The sequence below is a fragment of the Somniosus microcephalus genome, chromosome 12, assembly GCF_052327205.1.
Source record: "Somniosus microcephalus isolate GS21.2 chromosome 12, FLI_Smic_1.0, whole genome shotgun sequence".
Taxonomy (NCBI): domain Eukaryota; kingdom Metazoa; phylum Chordata; class Chondrichthyes; order Squaliformes; family Somniosidae; genus Somniosus; species Somniosus microcephalus.
The window spans coordinates 200,467,479-200,488,036 of NC_140998.1; the positions used below are offsets into that span (position 1 = coordinate 200,467,479).

General features: G+C 46.4%; 1 protein-coding gene across 7 annotated transcripts in view; it reads left to right on the forward strand.

Moving 5' to 3' along the window:
* The first annotated feature begins 5,860 nt into the window (after positions 1 to 5,860).
* Positions 5,861 to 20,558, forward strand: part of LOC147109884 (uncharacterized) — a 40,558-nt gene continuing 25,860 nt past the window's right edge. For all 7 annotated transcript variants that reach the window (XR_015080365.1, XM_086003912.1, XM_086003914.1 and 4 more), the window contains exon 1: positions 5,861 to 6,343. Coding sequence is in view for 6 of the 7 variants with exons in the window: in XM_086003912.1 (XP_085860038.1) it covers positions 5,866 to 6,343 (478 nt within the window). In the remaining variant the exon portion in view is untranslated. The remainder of the gene's footprint in view (positions 6,344 to 20,558) is intronic.

A 20,558-nucleotide genomic window follows, 5' to 3' on the forward strand; every position in this document is an offset into this window, starting at 1 on the left:
TTGCACTTCCCCTTCTCCCAATCTATTGCCGTTCGGATAATAATCTGCCTTCCTGTTTCTGCCACCAAAGTGGATAACCTCGCATTTATCCACATTATACTGCATCTGCTATGCTTCTGCCCAATCACCCAACCTGTCCAAATCATCCTGGAGTTTCTCAGCATCCTCCTCACAGCACACACGCCCACCCAGCTTTGTGTCGTCTGCAAACTTGGAGATATTACATCTAGTGCCCTTGTCTAGATCATTTATATATATTGTGAATAGCTGGGGTCCTGGAACCGATCCCTGCGGTACCCCACTAATCACTGCCTGCCACTCGGAAAAAGCCGTTTATTCCAACTCTTTGCTTCCTGTCTGCCAACCAGTTCTTTATCCAAGTTAGTACCTTGCCCCCAATCCCAAGTGCCTTAACTTTACACGCTAATCTCTTATGCGGGACCTTATCGAAAGCCTTCTGAAAGTCCAAATACACCACATCCACTGGTTCTCCTTTATCTATTCTACCAGTTACATCCTTGAAAGATTGTGACCAATGCCTCTGCTATTTCTACCTTTGCTGCTTTCACCAACCTAGGAGGCATTCCATCCGGACCAGGTGACTTACCAACTTTGCTAATATTTTTAGTACGTCTTCTCTATCTATTACTATCCTGCCCATAACTTCCCTCTCCTCTTTTAGTGTAACCTTCACATCATCCGCTTCCTTTGTGAAGGCAGATGCAATGTACTCATTTAACACTTTAGCCATATCCTCCGCCTCCACATGAAGATTTCCCTTTTGGTCTTTAAAAAGCCCAACCTTTTCCCTAGGATTACCCCATACACTTTAAATGTTTTAGGGTTCAATATAATGTTGCCTGCTAATCTTGTGTCTCAACCTCTCTTTGCCTCCTGTATTAACTTTTTCCAATTCCCTCCTGTACTTTATATATTCTAACAATATTTCACATTGGCCCCTATATTCTAACAATATTAAATATCAGTTGCTATACATTATTAAATATCAGCCCCTATATTTTAATATTAAATATCGGTCCATATGTTCTAAAGATATTGAATATCGGCCCCTGCCTTTAACATAGTACTCTGGAACTCACTGCCTGAAAGGGTGGTCGAGGCAGGAACCCTCAACATTCAAGAAGCATTTAGATGAGCACTTGAAACGCCACAGCATACAAGGCTACGGACCAAGTGCTGGAAAATGGGATTAGAATAGACAGGGCTTGATGGCCGGTGTGGACACGATGGGCCGAAGGGCCTCTTTCTGTGCCGTCTGACTCCATGACTCTAAAATGTCCCAAGGCACTTCACAGGAGCGATTATCAAACAAAGTTTGACACCGAGCCACTTAAGGAGATATTAGGACAGGTGACCAAAAGCTTGGGCAAAGAGGCAGGTTTTAAGGAGCATCTGAGGAGAGACAGAGATAGAGAGACCCTATATTCTAACAATATTTCAGATCATCAGACCCTATATTCTAATATTAAATTGCAGTTCCTATATTCTAACATTATCAGTCCCTAAATTCTAACAAAGGAGCAAAGGGATTTGGGTGTTCATGTCACTAAAAGCTAGTGGGCAGGTACAAAAATTAAAAGGGCTAATGGATGTTGGCCTTTACCTCGAGGGCTGGAATACACAGTGACATAAGAAAACTACCAGGCACTTGGTCGGAGTATTAAACAAGGCTTTAATCAACTGTTTCACAACATGGAGGTCTAGTTGTGTCCTTCACTAGTTCCTGTTTACAAAATGTCCTGAGCAAGCTGGGCCCACGCCCGAGTATTTATACTCTCCCTGGACAGCGCCACCAGCAGGCTGCCCAGTATTATTTCATAAGTCATTTCTACATGAATGGCAAGATTCATGTCACACGGGTGGAAGTTATGTTACAGCTGTACCGAGCTCTGGTCAGACCCCATCTGGATACTGCGTTCAGTTCTGGGCACCGCGCCTCAGGAAGGGTATCTTGGCCTTGGAGGGGGTGCAGCACAGATTCACCAGAATGATACCGGGGCTAAAAGGGTTAAATTATGAGGAAAGGTTGCATAGGCAGGCTGGATAGACCAGTTGGTCTTTTCCGGTGAAACTTGGCTTGAATTCCCTTGCATTCAGAAGGTTGAGAGGTGATCTAATTGAGGTGTTTAAAATAAAAGGTGTTGATAGGGTAGATACAGAGAAAGTATTTCCTCTGGTGCAGCGGGGGGGGGGGGGGGGAAAGGGGGAAAAGAGTCCACAACAAGGGGACATAACCTTAAAATTAGAGTTAGGCTGTTCAGGGGTGCAATCAGTAAGCACTATTTCACACAAAGGGCAGTGGAAATTAGGAACTCTGCCCCAAAAGCCTGTGGTTACTGAGACAATTGACATTTTCAAGACGGAGATCGATTTTTGTTAGGTAAAAGGTATCAAGGGCGGGTAAATGGAGTTGTAGTACAGATCAACCATGATCTAACTGAATGGCAGAATAGGCTGGAGGGGCTGAATGGCCTCCTCATCTTTCTATGAAAACATTTAAAACAGTATGGGAATGCATAGAAACATAGAAGATAGGAGCAGGCCATTCAGCCCCTCGAGCCTGCTCCACCATTTAATGAGATCATAGCTGATCATCCAAACTCAGTACCCTGTCCCTGCCTTCTCCCCATATCCCTTGCTCCCTTTAGCCTTAAAAAATATATCTAACTCCTTCTTGAATATATTTAATGAATGAATTGGCCTCAACTGCCTTCTGTGGTAGGGAATTCCACAGGTTCACCACTCTCTGGGTGAAGAAATTCCTCCTCATAGGTTCACCAGGCTGATACCTGGGATGGCAGGAATGACGTATGAGGAGAGATTGGGTCGATTAGGCTTGTACTCGCTGGAGTTTAGAAGAATGAGAGGGGATCTCATTGAAACTTATAAAATTCTGACAGGACTGGACAGACTAGATGCAGGAAGGATGTTCCCGATGGTCAGGGAGTCCAGAACCAGGGGTCACAGTCTAAGGATAAGGGGTAAGCCATTTAGGACTGAGATGAGGAGGAATTTCTTCACCCGGAGAGTGGTGAACCTGTGAAATTCTCTACCACAGAAGGCGGTGGACGCAAATACATTAAATATATTCAAGAAGGAGTTGGATATATTTCTTAAGGTTAAAGGGGTCAAGGGGTATGGGGAGAAAGCAGGGACCGAGTACTGAATTTGGATGATCAGCCATGATCGCATTGAATGGCGGAGCAGGCTCGAGGGGCCGAATGGCCTACTCCTGCTCCTATCTTCTATGTTTCTATGTTTCATAGGACTAAAAGGATAGCTCTTTCAGTGAGCTAGCACACGCATGAGGGCTGAATTGCCTCCCTCAAAGCTGTTAAAAGGAAAATCTGTGGTTGTTATCGAGGACAGCAGAACCACATCCTTCAGGACTAAAGCAGGAATCCTACCGTTTGTGGTCAGACCGCTATCAGAAGGACCACTGCAACTGTAGCTTGACAACACCCTTAAATCATTGAGATTCCCTGGTGCACCCATTAAACCCCCTCCTCCAACTGATAGCCATGGAACAAGAGCACACAGCAAACATCCCCTGGGTACGGAATCCTGCATAATACCGTGTGTAATGTGAAAGAGGATGTGTAGCCAAGTACCTGCCCTCGAAACAGTGCACACACCATCGGGATAATGTACAATTGCATCCCCCATAACAATGAGTATCCGCGATGCAGAACTGGCTGTACAATGTGGCATGTTCAAAACGCACACATTGCATGCAACAATAAAAAAAAAAATCACCTTTAGAAATTCGAGGGTTTAATGCATGTGGAAAGGGGGTTTGAAAGACAAAAACATCAGCATCAAAACAGACACAATAATGCACCTGGGTCCATTCAAATGCTCCTTTGCAAATAAAGAGCCGGGTTTGTCGGCAATGGGATTTGCCGCTTTAACTGCAAAGAAAAAACAGCGTTAGGAACAAAAGTAACGAGCCTGCCCCGCCGATTACAGGGACATTATGCTGAAGTTATTAAGGTTGCATTTCTCCAGCTCCCGGTGAATTACAATCCTGGGAATCTCGGCGGCCGAATGCACCACTCGCTCCCTCCCTGCCTTTCTTCCTCTGCTCTGCACAACAGCGGAAAGCTCACAACCCCCCAATTCCACACCTTTTAATTGATTTTTGAGGGGTAATATACAAGGCATTAAATTCCGTCCCTTGCCATTGATTTTCTTTCGTAAAAAAAAAAAAATATTTATAAACGAAACCTCCACGCGTTCCTGCGACCGAATGAATTACACTTGTTTGGCACCATTAAACCTACAAAATTATGTGTGCTCGTTCCATTACATTACATTACTTTCTAAAGTTTCATTAAAAATCCACCCTCAGAACGAAATCGTAAAAGTTTAGAATGAAATTAAATCCCATGCACAGACTACTTTAGATTAGATTCTTTGATCCTGGACAACACAATAACTGCTGATAATCCACCCAATCGCTTATTTCTATATAATAAAAGGTTGTGTCGCATCATACTTGGTTTGCATTCCACAGTAAAAGCACGCTGACTTCATCTATTGCAAATATTTTAATCTGTTAAAAATGTTTTTTTTCCCCTTTCCCCCCCTCCCAGCATCATTTTGTTGCAAGACATAAAACACCTCAGAGCTGGAGCAATCTCTGCTTAGCAACTGGAGAAGGAGAAAGCGTCCCCGGCTCCTGCATTAGCTAGTTTTTTTTTGGTTGGGGGCAATCAATAAAAAGGCGCCCTAAATTATGCAAAGAGCAGATATTAATATGCAAAAATTAAGAAGATAGGAGAGAGTGCACATTACCGGCGCTTCCATCGGTGGGCGCTGATTCCATTCAGGGCTCGCAAGGCGCCAGAGCCCGCCTCTGGCCGCGCGTCACCCGGCAACGAGCTGTCAATCACCGCCTCCCGGGACCCGGCGGAAAATAATCACATGCAAATAGCGTGACGTCGGCCATCCGAAACTCCGCCCCCCCTCCTCCACCCACGTCATCAATCGATCGATCGCTGCACGTCAATCACCTCCTCCAGGGACCCGGCGGAAAATAATCAGATGCAAATAGTGTGACGTCGGTCAGCTAAAACCCCGCCCCCCTCCGCACGTCATCAATCGATCGAGCGCTCGCGGCCGGGCCGGACCGCGCAGGCGCGTCCGAGCGGGCAGCTGAGAGGCTGGAGCTTCATGAAGGGGACATTAAATATATAATTTTTTTTTAATTTTTTTTCGCTCCTCAAAATCTTGTTTTTGTGAAACTCTGTGCCGGATTATTTCTGTGAGGCCGGGGAGCAGAAAGAGAGAGGAAAAACGGAAAAAACAGCGAAGGAGGACCGAGCAACGCCACAGCCACCCATCAACCTGTCGCCGCGGCCCCGGCGGCCGTTAATAACGGAAATAACAGTTTGCTTTTAAACTGCGCCAGGTCGACGTCACAGAGGCTGGTCGACGTCCTAAAGAGGGGGAACGCGTGCGCAATAAAAGCTTAAGACCCGCCCCCTCGCTCCCTCGGAGCGCGCACGCGCAGAGACAAGCGGCGAGCGAACGCATTCGCGGAGTTGCGGGTTTGGCGCATGCGCCGCAAGGACGTCTGGGAGAGAGAGGAGAGAGAAAAAAAACAAGACGACGACGACGATCCCCGTCGGAGCCGAAGCGCGATCCTGAACTCGACTCGAAGCCGAGCCACGGCCTGAGGAGAGCCCGAAGCCGAGCCGAGACACGGCCTGAGGAAAGCCCGAAGCCGAGCCGAGACACGGCCTGAGGAAAGCCCGAAGCCGAGACACGGCCCGAAACCTCCCCCGATCGGGCCCGAGAGACGCAACCAGCCGAGGCCGAAGCCGCGGGGTGGAGTGGAGGATGGCGGCCGTCAAGCGCTCACTGTGGGACGAGGAGGAGGCGCTGGCCTACTACCGCATGCTGTCGCTGCACCAGATGTTCGAGCTGGTGGGCTCGCAGCTCAGCCACGGCGACGTCGAGGCGCTGTCCTTCCTGCTGGACCAGGCCTACCCGCCGGCCGAGCCGCCGGAGCGGGCCCTGTGGGCGGCGGTGGCCGCTGCGGAGGAGGAGGAGGAGGGTGGAGAGGAGGAGGAGATGGGGGACGAGGCCGCCGCACCGACACCACCACCACCGCCGCCGCCGCCACCACCACCTTTGGACAGCTGGCTGGAGAGCGGCGACTGGCTGCGGCGGCCCAAGAGCGGGGTGCGGCTGCTCTTCGAGCTGGAGCGCCGGGGCCTGTGCGACGAGAGCAACTTCCGGCACCTGCTGCAGCTGCTCCGGGTCCTCACCCGGCACGACCTGCTGCCCTACGTCGGCCAGAAGCGGGGCAGAGCAGGTAAGGGGGCAGCGGCGGCCGGAGCCAGTAGCCACCACTGTACTGTCTAATATTGATATTCACCAAGAGAAAGGCTGAGCAGGCTGACCTGATTGAAGTCTTGTCAAATTATAGAAAGGGCTTCAATCCGTAGAGAAGATGTCTCCACTTGTGCTGGGGTGGGACCAGAACTTGGAGCCATCAACAACAATTTCTTAAGGCTAAGGGGATCAAGGGATATGGGGAGAAGGCAGGGACAGGGTACTGAATTTGGATGATCAGCCATGATCTCATTGAATGGCGTGGCAGGCTCGAGGGGCCGAGTGGCCTACTCCTGCTCCTATCTTCTATGTTTCTATGTAACAGCAATCTGTATTTATCCTCTTCTTAGGCAGTCCCTCGGAACCGAGGATAGAAACAAAGAAGATAGCAGCAGGAGTAAGCCGTTCGGCCCCTCGAGCCTGCTCTGCCATTCAATGAGATCATGGCTGATCATCCAAATTCAGTACCCTCTCCCTGCCTTCTCCCCATATCCCTTGATCCCTTTAGCCTTAAAAAATACATCTAACTCCTTCTTGAATATATTTCATGAATTGGCCTCAACTGCCTTGTGTGGTAGAGAATTCCACAGGTTCACCACTCTCTGGGTGAAGAAATTCCTCCTCATCTCTGTCTTAAATGGCTTACCCCTTATCCTTAGACTGTGACCCCTGGGTCTGGACTCCCCTGCCATCGGGAACATCCTTCCTGTGTCTAGTCCTGTTAGAATTTTATAAGTTTCAATGAGATCCCCTCTCATTCTTCTAAACTCCAGCGAGTATAAGCCCATGGGTAGCTAATGTTACCCCACTATTCAAAAAAGGTGGTAGAGAGAAAACGGAATTATAGACCTGACATCGGTAGTGGGGAAAATGCTAGAGTCCATTATAAAAGATGTAATAGCAGAGCACTTGGAAAACAGTGACAGGATCGGACAAAGTCAACATGGATTTACAAAAGGTAAATCGTGCTTGACTAATCTACTGGAATTTTTTGAGGATGTAACTGGTAAAATAGATAAGGGAGAACCAGTGGATGTGGTGTATTTGGACTTTCAGAACGCTTTTGATAAGGTCACGCATAAGAGATTAGCGTGTAAAGTTAAGGCACACGGGATTGGGGGCAAGGTACTGGCTTGGATAGAGAAGTGGTTGGCAGACAGGAAGCCAAGAGTTGGAATAAACGGGTCTTTTTCCAAGTTGCAGGCAGTGACTAGGGGGGTACCGCAGAGATCGGTGCTAGGACCCCAGCTATTCACAATTTATATATTAATGATCTAGACGAGGGAACGAGATGTAATATCTCCAAGTTTGCAGACGACAAAGCTGGGTGGGCGTGTGTGCTGTGAGGAGGATGCCGAGAAACTCCAGTATGATTTGGACAGGTTGGGTGATTGGGCAGATGCAGTATAATGTGGATAAATGTGAGGTTATCCACTTTGGTGGCAAAAACAGGAAGACAGATTATTATCTGAATGGCAATAGATTGGGAGAAGGGGAAGTGCAACAAGACCTAGGTGTCCTTGTGCACCAGTTACTGAAGGTAAGCAAGCAGGTGGTAAAGAAGGCAAATGGTATGTTGGCCTTCATAGTGAGAGGGTTTGAGTACAGGAACAAGGATGTCTTGCTGCAGTTGTACAGGGCCTTGGTGAGACCACACCTTGAGTATTGTGTGCAGTTTTGGTCGCCTTATCTGAGGAAGGATGTTCTTGCCATGGAGGGAGTGCAGCGAAGATTCACCAGACTGATACCTGGGATGGCAGGAATGACGTACGAGGAGAGATTGCGTCGATTGGGCTTATACTCGCTGGAGTTTAGAAGAATGAGAGGGGATCTCATTGAAACTTATAAAATTCTAACAGGACTAGACAGACTAGATGCAGGAAGGATGTTCCCGATGGCGGGGGAGTCCAGAACCAGGGGTCACAGTCTAAGGATAAGGGGTAAGTCATTTAGGACAGAGATGAGGAGGAATTTCTTCACCCAGAGAGTGGTGAACCTGTGGCATTCTCTATCACAGAAGGCAGTTGAGGCCAATTCATTAAATATATTCAAGAAGGAGTTAGATATATTTCTTAAGGCTAAAGGGATATGGGGAGAAGGCAGGGACAGGGTACTGAGTTTGGATGATCAGCCATGATCTCATTGAATAGCGGAGCAGGCTCGAGGGGCCGAATGGCCTACTCCTGCTCCTATCTTCTATGTTTCTATGATTGAAGTCTGTCAAATTATGAAAGGGCTTCAATCCGTAGAGAAGATGTCTCCACTGGTGGTGGGGTGGGACCAGAACTTGGAGCCATCAACAACAACAATCTGTATTTATCCTCCTCTTAGGCAGTCCCTCGGAACCGAGGATGACTTGCTTCCACATTAAAAATGAGTTCGCAGGTGACTGATGAGTCCAATGCGGGACCTACAGTCTCTGTCACAGGTGGGGCAGACGGTGGTTGAAGGGGCGGGTGGGTGGGGTTCTTGGGTTGACGTGCGCTCCTTGCGCTGCCTGCGCTTGGCTTCCGCTTGCTCCCGGCGAAGAGACTCGAGGTGTTCGGTGCCTTCCCGGATGCTTCTCCTCCACTTTGTGCGGTCTTGGGCCAGGGATTCCCAGGTGTCGATGGGGATGTTACACTTTTTCAAGGAGGCTTTGAGGGTGTCCTTGAAGTGTTTCCTCTGCCCACCTGGGGCTCTCTTGCCGTGCCGGAGCTCCGAGTAGAGCACTTGTTTTGGAAGTCTCGTATCGGGCATGTGGACGATGTGACCCGTCCATCGGAGCTGATCGAGCGTGGTCAGAGCTTCGATGCTGGGGATGTTGGCCTGAGCGAGAACACTGACGGTGCGCATATCCTGCCAATGGATTTGCAGGATCTTGCGGAGGCAGCGTTGGTGGTACCTCTCCAGTGCTTTGAGGTGCCTGCTGTACATGGCCCATGTCTCTGAGGCATACAGGAGGGTGGGTATCACTACTGCTCTGTAGACCATGAGCTTAGTGCCGGGTTTGAGGTCCTGGTCTTGAAATACTCTTCCTCAGGCGACTGAAGTCTGCACTGGCACACTGAAGGCGGTGTCGTCGACGTCTGCCCTTGTTGACAGTAGGCTCCCGAGGTATGGAAAGTGGTCCACATTGTCCAAGGCCTTGTCGTGGATTTTGATAATCGGGGGGGCAGTACTGTGTGGCGGGGGCAGGTTGGTAGAGGACCTTTGTCTTACGGATGTTTAGTGTAAAGCCCATGCTCTCGTACGCTTCGGTGAAGGTGTTAACGACGGTTTGGAGCGCCTGTAACGTAGTAATACATCCCAAGGCGCTTCACTGGAGTATTATAAGGCACAAAATTTGACACCGAGCCACATAAGGAGAAATTAGGACCGGCGACCAAAAGCTTGGTCAAAGAGGTAGGTTTTAAGGAGCGTCTTAAAGGAGGAAAGCGAGGCGGTGAGGTTTAGGCAGGGAATTCCAGAGCTTCGGGCAACCGAAGGCACGGCCGCCAATGGTTGAGCAATTTATAATCCGGGATGCGCAAGAGGGCAGAATTGGAGGAGCGCAGATATCTCGGAGTTGTTGGGCTGGAGGAGATTACCGAGGTAGGGAGGGGCGAGGCCATGGAGGGATTTGGAAACAAGGTTGAGAATTTTGAAATCGAGGCGTTGCTTAACTAATAGAATCGTAGAATGGTTGCAGAATGAAGTTCGTCATTCGGCCCGTCTTATTATAGGCTACTATTGAACCTGTATCCACCACCCTATCAGGCAGTGCATTCCAAATCCTAACCAATTTCATGTCGCCTTTGGATCTTCTGCCAATCACCTTCAATCTGTGACCTCTGGTTCTCGACCCTTCCGCCAATGGGAACAGTTTCTCTCTCTCTGCTCTGTCCAGACCCCTCATGATTTTGAACACCTCTATCAAATCTCCTCTCGATGCGCTTTAAAATCGAAATGACATAAACTAGGGTTCTGTTCCCTGGAATATACAAGGTTGAGGGGTGATTTGATTTGAGTTTTTAGGATTTTGAAAGAAATTGATAGGCTAGATAGAGAATTTTTTTCTACTGGTGGGGGGAGTCCAGGGCAAGGGGATATAACCTTAAAATCAGAGCTAGGTCATTCATGAGAGGAGTTAGGAAACACATCTTCATGCAAGGGGTGGTAGAAGTGTGGAACTCTTTCCCCCCCCAAAAAAAGCAGTAGATGCCAGCTCAATTTAATTTTGAAACTGAGATCGATAGATGTTTGCTAGACAAGGGTATAAAAGGATATGGAGCCAAGGCTAGTGGATGGATTAAGATGCACACCAGCCAGGATCTCATTGAATGGCGGAATAGGTTCCAGGGGCTGAATGGATTCCTCCTGTTCCTAGGTTCATAGACACTCTGACTGTGTAATCTTGAGGTTAAGCATGGTTAGAGATGAAATGTACTTGGGACTAAGTTTTTTTTTATTGATGTAGATTTATAATATGCATGTTCAATCTCTATTTTAAAATCATAGAATCTTACATTCACCGTCTTTTTATTTTTGTTTAATACTTTGAGTTTGCATTATGTATAGTTAAATAGGCAAACTAACAGCAATTTGTGAAGCAGAGAAATAAAGGCCCAGAATTTGCGGTGGGTAATAACAGTGGACGAACAGCGTTCGCTGTTGTTGCCCCTTTGAAACTGACCGCAACGTCGGGATGTAGCGCATGCGCATCCTAACGTGGAAATCCTGAAGTTGCGGTCAGTCACTGGCTGCGCTGTGGAGTCCCCTCCCCACCCCCAAATAGCCGGCAATCAGTGTACAGGAAACTCTTTATTATACGGCACCGACGGGACCGGCGTGGTGCCGGTTTATCAAAAAGTCCGGATTACAGAGAGGTATAGTTTAAAAGGTACGAGAGCTCCGTACACAGCAACAAATCCAGGCTTCCCTGTTGCTCAGCAACAGGTGCAGGAACTCCGGCCCCAGACCAAGCGTCCCTGTTGCTTAGCAACAGGTGCAGGAACCCCGGTTACACGGCCACAGATCCAGGAACGGCCACTAATATGAAGTAAAACTTACCTGAACCTACTCCTGAATTTTGCCGGTTAACAGAGAGTTTCTTGTAATCTGTCAAATTAGGGAAACTGACGTAAACCTTGGCTCTTCCGCAGTAATATCGCTGTTAAATACCCCGTTAAAGGTTAAACCCTTTTGGATTAAGTGTAACTGGGGTTTTAACAGAATATTGACTGCTAAACAAACCTTTTCCCCCATGAGAGCCCCAATCTTTGGAAAAAAAAGTTAGAACCAAAAGCGCTTACTCACTTCCTGGTTCTCGGTCTGTGAGAATTCTGCATCGTGATTGGCTGAACGACAGCTTGTTGACGTCGCAGCAGCTCGCGTTCGGGATTCCCTACTAACCGGCGCTGATTTCGATTGCGCGACGGGAAAACCGACCTCCTCGCCTCCGAGATTGCGAGATCTTTGTGGGAAGCTCACTTCAGGGCCGGCGGCGAATGCCTTTGCTTCGCCACTGACTGCAAATTACAGGCCAATGTTTTAAGTGCCGGGTGCAAGTTTCTCTGCATTCCAGACTGGGGAGCTGGCAATGCCGCGCCACCACTGGTGAGCGGGTGTACAAGGGCAGTTTCCATTATAAATGTGCACGTAAGAATTTCTCATAGAAACATAGAAGATAGGAGCAGGAGTAGGCCATTCGGCCCCTCGAGCCTGCCCTGCCATTCAATGAGATCCTGGCTGATCATCCAAATTCAGTACCCTGTCCCTGCTTTCTCCCCATATCCCTTGATCCCTTTAGCCTTAAAAAATATATCCAACTCCTTCTTGAATATATTTAATGAATTGGCCTCGACTGCCTTCTGTGGTAGAGAATTCCACAGGTTCACCACTCTCTGGGTGAAGAAATTCCTCCTCATCTCTGTCCTAAATGGCTTACCCCTTATCCTTAGACTGTGACCCCCTGGTTCTGGACTCCCCCGCCATCGGGAACATCCTTCCTGCATCTAGTCTGTCTAGTCCTGTTAGAATTTTATAAGTTTCAATGAGATCCCCTCTCATTCTTCTAAACTCCAGTGAGTACAAGCCCAATCGACCCAATCGCTCCTCATACGTCATTCCTGCCATCCCAGGTATCAGTCTGGTGAATCTTCGCTGCACTCCCTCCATGGCAAGAACATCCTTCCTCAGATAAGGTGAACAAAACTGCGCACAATACTCAAGGTGTGCTCTCACCAAGGCCCTGTACAACTGGGTGATTGGGCAGAAGCATGGCAGATGCAGTATAATGTGGATAAATGCGAGGTTATCCACTTTGGTGGCAAAAACAGGAAGGCAGATTATTATCTGAACGGCAATAGACTGGGAGAAGGGGAAGTGCAACGAGACCTGGGTGTCAACTGCAGCAAGACATCCTTGTTCCTGTACTTGAACCCTCTCGCTACGAAGGCCAACATACCATTTGCCTTCTTAACCGCCTGCTGCATGGGGGGATAGGTTTCTCGGCATCCTCCTCACAGCACACACGCCCACCCAGCTTTGTGTCGTCTGCAAACTTGGAGATATTACATCTAGTTCCCTTGTCTAGATCATCATTAATATATATTGTGAATAGCTAGGGTTCTCGGACCAATCCCTGCGGTACCCCACTAGTCACTGCCTGTCGCCGATTATCTTTTCGCCACCAGTCACTTTTCTTTCTTCCATTTTTTCCCCCCCGTCAGTGGCTGAAATCCTTAACGTTCAGAATAAAAGTGCAAATAAAATGACAATTCACTACATCTATCAACGATTTCATATCTTTCAATGCCATCATAAGAATTAGGAGCAGGAGTCGGCCATTCGGCCCCTCGAGCCTGCTCCGCCATTCAATCAGATCACGGCTGATCATCGACCTCAACTCCACTTTCCCGCCCGATGTCCATATCCCTCGATTCCCCTATTGTCCAACAATCTATCGATCCCAGCCTTGGATATACTCAATGACTGAGCATCCACAGCCCTCTGGGGCAGAGAATATCCAAAGATTCGCAACCCTCAGTGAAGAATTTCCTCCTCATCTCACGTCTTAAATGGCCGACCCCTTATCCTGAGACTATGCCCGCTAGTTCTAGACTCTCCAGCCAGGGGAAACAACCTCTCAGCATCTACTGTCAATCCCCCTCAGAATCTTGTTTCTCAATGAGATCACCTCTCATTCTTCTAAACTCAGGAGAGTATAGGCCCCCCAATCGATTCATAGAAACATAGAAGATAGGAGCATGTGTAGGCCATTCGGCCCCTCGAGCCTGCTCCGCCATTCAATGCGATCATGGCTGATCATCCAAATTCAGTACCCTGTTCCTGCTTTCTCCCCATAGCCCTTGATTCCCTTTAGCCTTAAATATATCTAACTCCTTCTTGAATATATTTAATGAATTGGCCTCAACTGTCTTCTGTGGTAGAGAATTCCACAGGTTCACCACTCTCTGGGTGAAGAAATTCCTCATCTCCGTCCTAAATGGCTTACCCCTTATCCTTAGACTGTGACCCTTGGTTCTGGACTCCCCCGTTATCGGGAACATCCTTCCTGCATCTAGTCCTGTTAGAATTTTATAAGTTTCAATGAGATCCCTTCTCATTCTTCTAAACTCCAGCGAATATAAGCCTAATCGACCCAATCTCTCTTCATACGTCATTCCTGCCATCCCAGGTATCAGTCTGGTGAATCTTCACTGCACTCCCTCCGTGGTAAGAACATCCTTCCTCAGATAAGGCGACCAAAACTGCACACAATACTCAAGGTGTGGTCTCACCAAGGCCCTGTACAACTGCAGCAAGACATCCTTGCTCCTGTACTCGAATCCTCTCGCTATGAAGGCCAGCATACCATTTGCCTTCTTAACCACCTACTGCACCTGCATGCTTACCTTCAGCGACTGGTGCACAAGGACACCCAGGTCTCGTTGCACTTCCCCTTTTCCCAATCTATTGCCGTTCAGATAATAATCTGCCTTCCTGTTTTTGCCACAGAAGTGGATAACCTCGCATTTATCCACATTATACTGCATCTACCATGCATCTGCCCAATCACCCAACCTGTCCAAATCGTACTGGAGTTTCTCTGCATCCGCCTCACAGCACACACGCCCACCCAGCTTTGTGTTGTCTGCAAACTTGGAGATGTTACATCTAGTTCCCTCATCTAGATCATTAATATATATTGTGAATAACTGGGGTCCTAGCACCGATCGCTGCGGTACCCCACTCATCACTGCCTTCCACTCGGAAAAAGACCCGTTTATTCCAACTCTTTGCTCCCTGTCAGCCAACCAGTTTTCTATCCAAGTCAGTACCTTACCCCCAATCCCATGTGCTTTAACTTTGCACGCTAGTCTCTTCTGCGGGACCTTATCGAAAGCCTTCTGAAAGTCCAAATACACCACATCCACTGGTTCTCCCTTATCTATTCTACCAGTTACATCCTCAAAAAATTCCATTGGATTAGTAAAGCACGATTTACCTTTTGTAAAGCCACGTTGACTTTGTCCGATCCTGTCACTGTTTTCCAAGTGCTCTGCTATTACATCTTTTACAATGGACTCGAGCATTGAAAAAGCTGTCACAAAAATGTGACAACATAAACTAATGTTTTGTTAAGCTACTAATCCATGCCAAGCAGCTACAAGGAGTTTGAAAGTGCCCAAATCTGCTTGGATGTGCTGATCAGGCCTAAAGGAGCATTGTTGCAGAAACCCTGTCTGTAAATATTCAACAAGGATCAGGTGGTAGCACAAAAACAGGAGCCTTTTGTGAGCTATCAATTGTGCAAGATATTCAAATGTACACAATCCTTGCCTGTGTGACCGTATAGATAAAGTTGCCTTATTTCCTAGTTCATGTGTAATCAATCCTGAGAAGTCAGTAAATAGTCAATAAGAGAGAGGAAAATGATCAAATTGCTTAAATCTTTTGAAAATCCTTTCCGCAGCCATTGAGCACTTATTAGAAATAAGGTCTGTAACATTTACAGAGAAAACGTGCCTGTAGGACAATTATGTTTTCCATCCGTGGCTTATATTTGTGAGAAGCCTGAACCATCTCTTAACAATGGCAAACAGAAAAAGACCCACTGTATCTTCAGGCTGTCCCACACAACAGCAATGCCTTGTGCGTCACAATATATACATCCCCCCCCCCCCACCCTACCTGAAACCATGTAATCTCCTAGGAGAGGTGAAAAAACAGACACGAACCCAGACCAATTGGGGGGGATCTGGGAAATTCCTCTCCAACCCCTGTGGGTGATCAAGACTAGTCTAGACCACCACTCTGGCCCTGATTAATCCTATTTTTCTATATGATTTTATCCACGCCAGCCAGAAACAGGTCCAGCTCACGCTTGAAGGAATTCAGTGAATCAACGTTCACAACACGAGCTGGCAGCCTGTTCCACAGGTCCATTATTCTCTGGGAAAAGCACCACTTCCTAACATCTAACCTATATCTGGCCTTGTATAACTTGAGATTGTGACCATTGGTCCTCCCTAACCTATTTAGTTAAAACAAACTCAATCTATTTCCCTCGTCATCTTATAAACCTTGATCAAATCATCCACAAGTCTACGCATCTCTAAAGTGTAGAGACCCAGCTCTTTGAGCCTATCTTGGTAACTATGATGCTTTAAAGTAAGAATTAATCTTGTGGCCCTCCTCTGCACCCTTTCCAAAGCCTCAAGATGACCCACCATATGAGGAGACCGAAACTGCACACGGTCTTCTAATTTGAACCTAACCAAGGCACGAACTAAGTGAGTTCAGCGAGCAGATTAAGCTCCCAGCATGCACTCGAGTGTGCAACTTCCAGAATCTGATTGACAGAATGACTAGCCAATCACAAACCGCACCATAACTTGCTGTTGGTAAGGCTGCCCCCTTCCTCCATTGGCGTATTACTGGGCAATTACTGAGCATGAAATCCTGTGGGGAACCATTTTTAGGACACCTAATAACTGGCATTTTTTGGTACTTGTATAAAAACATGAAAGATGAGAGAACACTTGAACTTTTTCTTAGGGAATATGTAGATATAGTATTTTATTTACCTTGCGTTAAGTGTAGCAAATGGAATTTTTAACTGCCAAATTTTAAATCGATTTTATTTGCAATGTATTCTAAATGTTTATAGCCGCTGCTTTAATTTATATTTGGAACTCAAATGCCAGCTGTTTTATGAAAAGCAGGTTGCAAACTGCAATACAATTATTGGAGGCAGGTTCTGAATTAGGAGTCTTGAATTTAAAAAGTGGCAACTCCTGTAACAGGTATTCAGTGAGGGAGGAAAGACGCAATTAAGAAAAAAAGGTGGTATTGTTTGGCATAACCTAAACAAATAGACAGAGGTAAGAATAGGGTTGCAAAATTCTGGGAATTTTTAAAAGAGGAAACTTTCCATGGGAATTTTCGGGAATTTATGGGAATTTTGAGTTTTTTTGCACACTGATGGTTTCTATCTCTGACCCTTATATTATCTTTGTCGTCAAAATAAACATACTGTTCCATACAAATAAAAACAGGCTTTCAAAACTTTATTTAGGTTATAATTTTGAACTTTATTGAACCCCCACAAAAAAGACCCATCTAAAATAAAATAAAAAGAGCGTCAGCTTATTTAGCCTGTAATTTGTCCTTATTTTGTCCCTTTGAGTCTTCTACTCATGAGTCTTCTGAGTCTTCTACTCCTCATTGCTCCTCCTGATTCTCTGACTCTGGCTCTGACGTGTCCATTTCCTCCTCTGTGTCAATGTCTAGCTGTGTGGTGGACACTTCTGTATCTGGCTCAATAAGTTGTAGGTTCGCCCGGATAGCCACCAGTTTCTCCACTCTCTTGTTAGTCAGCCTGTTGCGCACCTTTGTATGCGTATTCCCAAAAAGTGACCAGTTTCGTTCAGAGGCCGCTGATGAAGGTGGGATTTGGAGTATCACCGATGCAATAGGTGACAGGGCCTCAGATGCACAAAGTCCCTTCCACCAGGTATGTGCACTGATATGCTTGCATGATTCCCATATCCCGTCCCATTCCAAAGACCTTGCTTGGTAGAGAACTTTGCCAGACTTCCCAGAACTTTGCCCACATCCAGATTGAGATGGTGTGAGAGGGTAGAAATCACACTAAGCGCTGTTGATCTGTTCTCCAGAAAGTATTGGTCTCCCAAGATGCTTTGGGTCCAGCATGTATGCTGCAGCATGAATCGGCTTGACACAAAATTCTTGACGCGTCTGTATGAATTGAACAATTGCCTTCTCCTCTGCTTTGAGCAGCAGGGATGTGGGTAGGGCAATGCTGATTTGTTCTTTTAAATCAGTAAAAAGCCTGAGAACATCTGACAAGACAGCGTCATCTCCTTCAATCTGAGCAATTGCAGATGCTACTGGTGAGAGTAGTTTAAGGCTGCTAACCACTCTCTCCCAAAACACATCATCCAGCAGTATTTTCTTGATGGTGGTTTCCATATCCCCAGACTGGGATATTGCCATTTCTTGCAGCGACTCCTTACCCTCCAGAAGGCTGTTGTACATTATGACAACACCACCCCATCTAGTGTTGTTGGGCAGCTTCAGTGTGGTGTTCTTGTTCTTTGTCATTTGCTTGGAGTTGTAGGTTGCTGCAACTACCTGTTTTCCCCTGACATACTTAACAACTTGCTTGGCTCTCTTGTACAGTGCTTCCATGGTTCTCAAACCCATGATGTCCTTGAGGAGCAGGTTAAGCCCATGAGCTGCGCACCCAATAGACGTAATATGAGTGAAGTTGTTGCATTTGGATAAATGCTGCTGCATCTTTGTGGCATTCTTTACATATGGTTTTCTAGTGTTTGCACATGTACACAGTCTTTCCATCTTTAATGCCTGGGGTAAAATGCTTCCACACATCCGACGGTAAACGTGACATTGTTCTATGCAGAGAAATAAAGGGCATTCATCTCTGTGTCGAACTGCGGTCGATCAGCACGATTGCAACAGGGTGAGTACATTTTTGCTGATGCTCCATGTGATGGAAGCATGACCTGTACACACACGACGCTACATCACCAATAGTGTATTATTTTGTATATTTTTAATTGAAGGACAACAGAGTTCAACAAGTAACTGGTTTATTTGGTATAAAGTCTGATTTACTTACTGCATCATCACAACATCAGCAGAAAACAAAATGACTTCCCTCAGGACCCCTAACCTGGATCTTAAAAAAACTATAGCAGTCTTACAGATGCCTGCAGGCCAATCACAATTCGATAGGCAAATATTACAAATAGAGGGAGCTAATCGCTCATCCACTCATCCAACCAATCAGGACACATTTGTTCACAGTCACACACAAAACTTGTAATGATTAAAACAAGCCAAGTAAGAAGATAAACATATATTGATTAAGAAATTCCTTAATAATTAAGATTCCATCTCTGTTAGTAATTTTAAGAGAGGACCTGTGGGGGAAAAAAAGAAAGAAATACAAAAAAAACAATATTATGCTAGCATGTGCTTTTTTGGGTAAAATTCCCAAGCTAAACTTCCCGTGGAAATTTACCGGAAACTTTCCACCCCTTTGCAACCCTAGGTAAGAAGCTGCTCTTTCTCTTCCCCCCCCCCCACCAGATTAATACAGTTTGTGCAACTCTGGTATCTGAAAGAAAACACTTCCCTATCTCTAGGAAGATACTGTAGTCGACAATAAGGAAATGGCAGATTTGTTAAATTAGTACTTTGTATCTGTCTTCACACCAGCAGTACAAGGTCGCCAAAAATAAGTACAGGGGGTGGAACTTTATTTATTAAATATGGTTTTTATAAATGGTAATGGAGAAAATAGTGGAACTTAATACCAATAAATCTCCAGGACCTGACTGTCTCCACCCTAGGGTGTTAATAGAAACAAGCGGGGAAATTGCAGATGTGTTGGTAATAATTTTCCAAAGCTCCCTTCATTTGGGAATTTACAAAGGGACATAGACAGATTGTGAGTGGGCAAAACTGGCAGATGGAGTTCAGTGTGGAAAAGTGTGAGGTTATTCACTTTGGATCCAAGAAAGACAAAACAGAATATTTTATTAATGGTGAGAAACTCGGAACTGTGGAGGAGCAAAGGGATTTCAGTGTTCATGTACCCAAATCATTTATCACTAGTACACAGGTACAAAAAGTTATCAAACAGGCTAATGGAATTTTGGCATTTACCTCCAAAGGGGCTGGAATCCAAAGGGGGGAAAGTTAAGCTTCAGTTGTACAGAACCATGGTCAGACCCCATCTGGAATCAGTCATAACGGCACAGAAGGAGGCCATTCGGCCCATTGAGACCGCGCCGGCTCTCTGTAGAGCAATCCAGTCAGTCCCAGTCCCCGCTCTATCCCCATAGGCCTGCAAGTTTATTTCCCTCGAGTGTCTATCCAGTCTCCCCTTGAAAACATTGAGTGTCTCCGCTTCCACCACTTCCGTCGGCAGTGAGCTCCAGGTCCTCACCACTCGCATCCTCCCTGTAACTCTTGCCCAAATCCTTAAATCTGTGTCCCCTAGTCCTTGTACCATCAACTAGTGGGAACAGCCTTTCCCCGTCTAGCCTATCCAAACCCGTCATAATCTTGTACACCTCTATCAAATCACCCCTCAACCTCCTTTGCTCTAATGAAAACAAATCCAGCTTCTCCAACCTATCCTTGTAGCTAAGATCCCCCATCCCCGGAACCATTTTGGTAAATCTCCTCTGCATCCTCTCAAGGGCCTTCACATCCTTCCTAAAGTGTGGTGACCAGAACTGGATGCAATACTCCAGTTGTGGCCTAACCAACGGTTTATAAAGGTTCAGCATAACTTCTCTACTTTTGTACTCAATACCTCTATTTATGAAGCCCAAGATCCCATATGCTTTGCTAACCACTCTCTCACTATGTCCTGCCACCTTCAGGGACCAACGCACATTAACTCCCGGGTCTCTCTGTCCCTGCACACTCTTTAAAACTGTGCCATTAAGTGTATATTGCTTCTCCCTGTTGCTTCTGCCAAGTTTGGTGTCATCGGCAAATTTAGAAATTCTACTCTGTATTCCAATGTTCAGGATATATATATCAAAAAAAGCAGTGGCCCCAGCACTGACCCTTGGGGAAACAACACTGTTTACCATCCTCCAGTCTGAAAAACAGCCATTTACTACAACTCGCTGTTTTCTATCCTTAAGCCAGTTCCTTAACCAAGC